The sequence below is a fragment of the Neomonachus schauinslandi genome, chromosome 11 (assembly GCF_002201575.2).
Source record: "Neomonachus schauinslandi chromosome 11, ASM220157v2, whole genome shotgun sequence".
NCBI classification, from domain to species: domain Eukaryota; kingdom Metazoa; phylum Chordata; class Mammalia; order Carnivora; family Phocidae; genus Neomonachus; species Neomonachus schauinslandi.
This window is the reverse complement of record NC_058413.1, coordinates 5,360,141-5,368,155: the sequence shown is the minus strand read 5'-3', so window position 1 is coordinate 5,368,155 and position 8,015 is coordinate 5,360,141. Positions and strand designations below refer to the sequence as shown.

Genomic DNA, 8,015 nt, shown 5'->3' with positions numbered 1-8,015 from the left:
AGAAGCTTGGTGCTATGGGAGCTGGAGGTCGGAAAGTCCCTTTGGGACTTCCCTTCCACTTTGCAGACCTGCAGCCCAGGGCCGAAGGCGAGGGGAAAACTTCCCTGACTGACGAATCCCCTCCTTCTGCACAGTCCTGGGTTTTGTTTTATTTTTATTTATTTATTTTTTTTTAAAGATTTTATTTATTTATTTGAGAGAGAGCACAGATAGGCAGAGTGGCAGGCAGAGGGAGAAGCAGGCTCTCCGCTGAGCAGGGAGCCCAATGCGGGGCTCAATCCCAGGGCTCTGGGATCATGACCTGAGCTGAAGGCAGACGCTTAACTGACTGAGCCACTCAGGCACCCCCTGGGTTTTGTTTTAGATGGCCACATAAACGCGATTCCACCCTCGTAAAACGTTTCCAGTGCTTCCCACTGGTGTCCCTCATCGTTTGGCAGCCTCCATCCCTCTGCAAGGCTCACAGACCACTTCCCTCCACAAGGGGCAAGGCCCACGTACCAATGACCCTTTCCTCTCGCTTCCCCCTGCTAGGTACACCCTTCTACCCCCTTCAGCCCCGAGAATCTTCTGGTCTTCAAAGATCAATGATGGGGTTCCTCGAAGCCAGAGTGAACAGCCACTCTCCCACCCTGGGATCCTGCAGCAAATTGCTTTAATCTCTTTAGAGCTGGTGGTTGCTGCTTGTGTCCGTGCGGATGGTCCAGCTTCAACCCCGTATCCAGGCGCCCAGAAGATCTGTATTAAGCGACTCAGGAGGGCTCGCCCGCACATTTCAGGGCTCCGAGCCCGGTGCTCGCGGCCTCGTACCGGGTGCCTCGCGCCCTGCGGCCGCGTCCTCCGTACTCCTCGCGTTCGGCTGCACAGCCGCCGAGGCCCCACCGAGCCGGCCGTTTCCCCAAGGCCGCGAAAAGACCGGGGCCGGGCGCTCCCCGCTCCCGTGACCGCGACCCGCCCCACCCCCCGTCACCGTGGACTCCGTCACGTGACGGCGGAGCGGGCGAGCGTTTTTCTCACGTGACGGAGGCGCCGGTGTGGGGACCAATGAGAAGGCGGGGGCGGGGCTTCCGGGGGGCGGTGCGCGGGAAGGGAACTCCCGGCCCCGCGGCGGCGGGTGAGACCCGGAGCCGAGCAGCGGGCCGGGTGGGTAGGGCCCGGCGCGGGCCGGCCGCCAGTCTCAGCTCGGTCGGAGGCCAGACTGGGCCTCGGCGCCGAGGGCAGCATGAAGTGTCTGGTCACGGGCGGCAACGTGAAGGGTGAGTTGGGGCGGCCGGGGGGGGCGGGGGCACGTGGGACCGCCGGAGACGCCAGCCTAACCCCCGTTCCTTTTCTCCTCCCCGCAGTGCTCGGCAAGGCCGTCCATTCCCTGTCCCGCATCGGGGACGAGCTCTACCTGGAGCCCCTGGAAGACGGGGTGAGGGGGTGGGTGGGATTACAGCCGGGAGCCAGTTTCTCCTCGCGTCAGGCCAGATGCCCTTGGGCAGAGTTGTCTGCCGAGTTTGTCCCCCGCCTCCCGTTGTCGGGGCGTCAGTCTGGGCCCTGTCATCTTCCCAGGCCGGCTGTGAATCGAGAGCCACTGCCCTCCCCGAAGTGCCTGTGGCGGGTGGGGGCAACTGGGGGGAAAGGTAGAGTGTGCTGACGGTTGTGTAGGGCCCTTGCTGTGGGAGCAGTCACTGCCGGGGATTCAGGGAAGGAAGGCTTCATGAAGGCACCCGCTGACCGGAAGGAGAGGGAGGATTTCAACAGGTGATGGTGGAGGAGGAGGAGGAGGAGGACGTCAGGACAAGTGTGTGAGCAAAAGCCGGCCAGAGGGCAGGGCCTGTCTCTGCGCCCTGACCGCATCCCTCTCCCTGCTTTTCCTGGCCCAGCTCTCTCTCCGGACGGTGAACTCCTCTCGCTCTGCCTATGCCTGCTTCCTCTTTGCCCCCCTCTTCTTCCAGCAGTACCAGGCGGCCGCCCCTGGTCAGGAAGCCCTGCGCTGTAAGATCTTGATGAAGGTGAGGCCCTTCCCTCATCAGCGGTGCTTTGTGTCCCCTCTGCGCCCCCCGGAATGTGTCTGCCCTGGGGCATTCAGAAGATGCTAACTGGGGAGAGGGATGTATGCAGGAGCAAGCAGGTGTAAAATGCAGTGAGGGGCATAGGAAAGACCACCGAGGGTAATGGGAGATACGGTGAGGGAGACTGATTTCTGCCAGGGACCTGGAGAGAGTGGTGACATTCACCTTGGTCCTCGAAAAGTAAGCAGATCTTTCAAGGCATCCCAGACAGGTGTGCAACAGCATGAACAGAGGCCTGGAAAGGCGTAAATGTGCTGCATGTTGTGGGAACTCCCTTCCTAGTGGGACAGTGCTCAGCCTGGGATGGCCGGGTCCTATGTGGGGGTGAGAGCTGGTTGGTGGAGGCACAGCACTGGGCTGATGTGTTGCCCCCACTCAGTCGTTCCTGGCCGTCTTCCGCTCACTGGCGACGGTGGAGAGGAGCGTGGAGAAATGCTGCATCTCACTGGGTGGCAGGAGCAGCCGCCTGGTGGTCCAGCTGCACTGCAAATACGGTGAGTGGGCGGCTGGCCGGCCAAGGGGTCCCTGGCGTGGAGGCGTGGAGGTTAGCAAGACCCACTGAGACCCTGTCTGCCCATCCAGGGGTGAGGAAGACTCACAACCTGTCCTTCCAGGACTGCGAGTCCCTGCAGGCCGTCTTTGACCCAGCCTTGTGCTCGAATGTGCTCCGTGCCCCAGCACGGTGAGTGTGACCTCCAGCTACCAACTGGGCGTGGGTCTCATTTGTTTCTTTGGAGCTTCCAGGGCCAATTTAAGAAGACACCTCCTTCATTTTCTCTGCAGAGTTTCTATCAACCTCAAAGAGTTTATCTAGACCGGTCTGCTCTCAGGTCCTGGGCTGGCTCTTGAGGGGCTGAGGCTGGAATGGAGGAGGGCATCGCTCCATGCTCCTCACTGTCTTCAGGAACCCATATTCTCCACCCCAAAGATCCAGCTTGGCTTTCTGGCCACTTAGACCCCTTCCAACTCCTCTTTTAGAAAGCATGTCTTTGGGTTGCTCTTAAGTCCTCTCTCTCTGGCTTGAGCAGCCTTGAACATCCGTCTCTAGCTTTGCGACTCAGGGGCTCAAAATCCTTCTCTGGTGTGGTCATCTTTCTGGGACTGTTCTCCACTCAAGGGCAGCCTCTTTTCCTGTCTGCTTTGGCTGTAGCTTTGAGGAGTCCGCAGGCCAAGGAAGGAGGCTGGACAGGGTGGTCATGGTCCAGGAGGGCCGCCTGAATGAGCATCCGTGGGGATGGGGCTGTTCCGGGAAAATCAGAGTACCCGGGGGGCTGTGCCGGGCCCAGGAGATGGGGATTCCAGTGGAGGCAAAGGTCCCTGCAGCAGATCAGTGTAGAGAGGGGTGGCTCCCCTCTCACCTTTTGCTGCATGCTCCTTGCATTTGAGTAGCCCAAGGTCACGTTCATTTCTTTTTGTAGCCATAGGGTGTGGTAATTTGAAGTTCCCTTTGGGTCCTGATGATCTGTTTTTCTGAGTTCTGTTGAGGTGATGCTGCTCAGGACTCCTTTGGGTAGAGAAAGAGGGAAGGGTATCTATCACCTCTGGTCTGGATTTTGGTGGTGGTTTTTTTTTTTTTTTTTTTTTTAAATGAGCAATTGTTTTTCTTTTTCTCATGGACAATTTCAAGTATGTATAAAAGCGAATCCCTGCTCCTGTTCCAGTTGCCGTGAGACAGAGTTCAGATGTTATTTCATATGTATGTATTTGTCAACATGTGTTTCTAAAAGACAAAGATTAAAGGTCTTTTCTGAAGGCTGAGTTTATAGGGATGGCCTGGTGTGCTTTCCCCCCTGGGAGGGGCAGGTGCTGCCAGTCTGGTTTGGCCCAGTGCGAACAGCCCATCCTTTCTGTTGCCTCCTCTGGGCTCTACTCTTGTCTGCCCCGTCCCTTGCAGTGGACTTTTTCTCCCCCAGCAGCCTGAAAGCTTTGGATGGGGTAGGAGCCATGCCCTGCTCACCCTGTCCTCCTTCCCAGGGCATGCTAGGGCCAGCACATGGTGGGTCCTTTTGGACACTGGTCTCCGCAAGCGCGAAGCCACGGGGCAGGCCTGAGCCTTGGGTGTGATGCTGTACCCCCCTCACAGGGTCCTGGGGGAGGCTGTTCTGCCCTTCCCCCCGGCGCTGGCAGAAGTGACACTGGGCATTGGCTGTGGCCGCAGGGTCATCCTGCGCAGCTACCAGGAGGAGGAGGAGGCAGGTGAGAGAGCCGGACGTGGCCTTAGACAGGGGGTTAGAGCTGGGGTGGGAGGGGGTAGGGCCCAGAAGCCTAGGTCCCTCCTGTTCCTGCCTCCACAGACAGCACTGTCAAAGCCATGGTGACCGAGATGAGCATCGGGCAGGAGGATTTCCAGCAGTTGCAGGCCCAGGAAGGGGTGGCCATCACTTTCTGCCTCAAGGAATTCCGGGTGAGGTTTCCCCCAGTACACTCCCCACCCCGTCCTCCCTGCCCTGCCCGGGGCCTCACTGCTCTGCTTCTCCCTTCCCAGGGACTCCTGAGCTTTGCGGAATCCGCAAACTTGTCTCTCAGCGTTTACTTCGATGCACCAGGCAGGTAATTCCAAGCCTCAGGTCCAGGAGGGGAGGCTCTGGGATGCTGGGAACTGAAGGGCCCTGACCTTGCCCGGGACCTGTCATCTGCCTAGGCCAGCCATCTTTGCCGTCAGTGACTCTCTGCTGGACGGACACTTTGTCCTGGCCACGCTGTCGGAGTCGGACCTGCACTCCCCAGCCCTGTGCTCCCCAGAGCTCCGCAGGCTGGCGCCTCCACTCCAGGCTCACAGGTGAGGCTGCCCACATGCCCGCCCGCCCCTCCCCACTCCCATCTCTCTGGACCCCGGCCCGAGCCTCCTGCCTGCAGCTCGTGCACCTCCCCCAGCACATACACTTCCTGTCAGGCCCCAGCCCCTCTGGTGCTCACAGCCCCTTCCAGCCCTGCAGGCTCAGCCTTCCTGGTCAGCTGTGCTCAGAGAGAGCCCTCCCACCCCGGGAAGAAGTGTCCCCAAGGTCGGGTTGGCTTCCTTCTCTGGCTGAGGCCTCCCCTCCGAGCCTCTTCTCAGGCCAAGGAGGGAACAGGCTGCCGGGAGGCAGGTGGCTGGAAGGGCAGGTGGGCCGGGGCGGATGGGCCCAGTGTAGCCGAAGCAGAGGAAGTTTGGTCTGGCCCCCTGCCCAGCACGTCCCTGGGCCCCAGTGCTCTCCAGCTCTGTCTCCTGGGAGGGTGGAGGCTTTGGCCCCAGGTGGCCTAGCTCGGAGGACTCGATGCTTCTCTACCCCAGCTGAGCTATACTGGCTCCCAGGATGCTTCCCTCAGGCCCCTACCTGAACTCTGATCAAACGGATTCCAGGTCCACACCCTGCAGGAAGCCACCACGTAACCACAGCATCTTTCCGCTCCAACCAAATGAGAAAGTAATAAAGCCAAGAGATCACCGGTGGCCGCAAGGCTTTCACCGCTCCCTCTGAGTCCTCTAAAGTGGGGTCCTGCCTCTGTACCCTCTTCTCTCCCTGTGGCTTGCTGACACCCTGTCCCTGCCTGCAGCACACCCCACCTGGATGACTTTGCCAACGATGACATTGACTCTTACATGATTGCCATGGAAACCACTGCGGACAGCGAGGGCTCCCGGGCGGTACCCTCCATCTCCCTTTTTCCCGGCCTCCGGCCCCCCTGTAGCCCTGGCCCTTACTCAGAGGACAATGAAGCTGAGGCCGGTACACAGCCTGAGACTCCCCCACCCAAGAAGGTAGGGGCTGGAGATGGAGGCAGGGGTGGGAGGCAAGGACAGAGCAGCCTCCAGAACTCACTCTGCTTCCTCTGTTCACCTTCCAGTTCCGCTCGCTGTTCTTTGGCTCCATCCTCGCCCCTGCACACTCCCCTCCGGGCCCCAGCCCTGTGCTGGCTGAAGATAGTGAGGGTGAAGGCTGAACTGAGAACAAGCCTGTGTCCAGAGGCTCTGGACTAGATGAAGCCACAGCCTCCCCCTTCCCCCAGGGGCAGCCCAGAGATAGGGCTGATCTCCACCCTGCTGGGTGGTCAAGGTGGGCTGTGCTGGAGCTGAGCGCTGGTCTTGCTGCCACCCCAGGTCCCTCGTGGCTATCTGTGACTAGCCTGGGTCCTATGTTCTCTCATCAACTCCCAACCAATCATGTCTGTCCGCAGGCTTGGCAGTGAGCCACCACCTGATGGGAGGTCCCTCACCCATTATTCCCCTCCCAGTAGGCCTTTAGGCCAGACTCCAACCATGTGGCTAGGGCTGGACACCTGCTTTCCCCAAGCGTACCTCCCTAAGACAGAAATCACAGAGGGGCTGTTGGCCCCTGCTGGTCTACCTTCTTTGCCAATCATGACCTGTCCCTCCCCCAAATCCTGGGCACACCTCTGGGATCCCTTGTGGCCCACAAACTTTTTCTTGTTTTCTCTATGCTGTCTGGCCCTGGCTTGGGATTCTAAGCTCCTGTGTACCTGAGCCTGTGGCTGGGATTACCCTGGCTGGGTCCCCATGCCCAGCAAGCCTATTCTCCCAAGTGGCCCTGGACAGAAGGGCTGCCAGGCCCAGTATTTGGGACAAGGGAGACGGAGGCCATGGCGAGAATCCAGCTTTGACCTTTATTCAAGAGACCAGATGGGTCGCCCCAGGATCTGTCTGCCAGCCCTGAGGCCAAGCAAGGCTGGAAACCCACATCTGGCCCTGCTTTGCCCTGAGCTGCAGCCTCGGCCCCAGGATCCTGCTTGCGACCACTGCAGGTGCAGGCGGAAGGAGCCCTGGGGGACTGGACGCTGCTATTGATTCATTAAAAAAAAAAAGAAAAACACACCAAGGCTCCGTGTTCCCCGTGACAGGTTGGGCCTGGGGGGCCAGCGTGAACCCCCCCAGAGGCCACATAATTTCTGTACAATCCACCATCTGGGGCAGAGTGCGGGCACGCAGAGGCTATTTCTTGGCTTTGGCGGAGTTGCGGGGCGGGGTGATGGGCCGGCCTCCAGGGTTCAAGCCACTGAACTGCCCGTATTTCCCCTTGTTCTTGTCAGCGGGCTTGAGGATCTAAAAGAGACAGAACTGGTCAGGCTCACAGGCTAAGCCACGGGGTCACAGGCCCCTTCCTTCCCCATCCCCACCTGGAAGGAGCACATTAGCGTCTCATCCACACTCATCATGGCACCTGCGTTGTCAAACTCGCCACAGTAGTTAGGAGCCGAGAAGAGTGTCACCAGCTGCCGCTTGGCAAAGAACTCATAGCCATCTTCCACCACCTGGATGAGGATAGGGGCAGTTAGCTCAGCAGGTGCTGGCTACCCAGCCCCCGCTCCCACCCACCCCAGAGCTGCCAGCCCACCTGGTGCGCCCGGCAGATGAGGTCCAAGTCGTGCTTGTGCAGGAACTTGGCCACTACCTCAGCCCCAAAGGTAAAGGAGACACCACGGTCATTCTCGCCCCAGCCCTGCACGTCCTTGTCAGGGTCAGACCACAGCAGGTCACATAGCAGGCCCTGGTCAGGCACGTCTGTGGGCCGCATGATACGCCGAATCTGCTCCATGGACTGCAAGTCTGGGGACAGGCCTGGGGGAGCAAGGGGGGGGGGGGGGGCAGGTCACTTCCTCAAGCCTCAAAACAAAGACACCCCCCACCCACCCACCCCCCGCTCCACAAAGCCTCTGCAGGTCAGCCTCCCCTCTACCTGCCACCACCTGGCTCCCTCCCAAAGTCCCAGGAGTCCAGGCGGGCAGAAGTCATCCCCTTCTGCCTCAAGGACCACAGAGCTCTCTGAACAAAGGAGACAAAGTCCACGCACAATGCCAAGGCCAAAACGGGGGTGAGTGGAACCGAGTACTGGGGTGGGGGTGGCGGGGGGGCTTCCTGGAAGAAGTGACGTGCAAAGCAAGAGCACTGGGAGAGCTGTTCCAGGTGACTGGGAATATATCCCCCCCCCCCCCCCCCCCCCCCCCCCCCCCCCCCCCCCCCCC

General features: G+C 60.1%; 2 protein-coding genes across 4 annotated transcripts in view; one reads left to right on the top strand and one right to left on the bottom strand.

Annotated features, from left to right (window-relative positions):
* The first annotated feature begins 1,107 nt into the window (after nt 1-1,107).
* RAD9A (RAD9 checkpoint clamp component A) lies at nt 1,108-6,865 on the top strand. 2 transcript variants are annotated; one of them, XM_021685112.2, is made up of 11 exons: nt 1,108-1,256; nt 1,344-1,414; nt 1,869-1,997; nt 2,437-2,551; nt 2,640-2,739; nt 4,141-4,253; nt 4,352-4,461; nt 4,543-4,607; nt 4,699-4,836; nt 5,592-5,796; nt 5,883-6,865. In XM_021685112.2, exons 1-11 carry the CDS (start codon nt 1,223-1,225, stop codon nt 5,976-5,978), a joined length of 1,176 nt encoding a protein of 391 aa, XP_021540787.1. In that variant the 5' UTR covers nt 1,108-1,222; the 3' UTR covers nt 5,979-6,865. The 2 variants fall into 2 exon arrangements, with proteins under 2 accessions (XP_021540787.1, XP_021540786.1); XM_021685111.1 differs by having other exon boundaries at nt 4,352-4,607.
* Nucleotides 6,641-8,015, bottom strand: part of PPP1CA (protein phosphatase 1 catalytic subunit alpha) — a 3,522-nt gene continuing 2,147 nt past the window's right edge. For both annotated transcript variants that reach the window (XM_021685113.1, XM_044919736.1), the window contains 3 exons: nt 7,388-7,611; nt 7,170-7,304; nt 6,641-7,095 (listed from right to left, as the gene is read on the bottom strand). In XM_021685113.1, the coding sequence (XP_021540788.1) occupies nt 6,985-7,095; nt 7,170-7,304; nt 7,388-7,611 (470 nt within the window). In that variant the 3' untranslated portion in view covers nt 6,641-6,984. The remainder of the gene's footprint in view (nt 7,096-7,169; nt 7,305-7,387; nt 7,612-8,015) is intronic.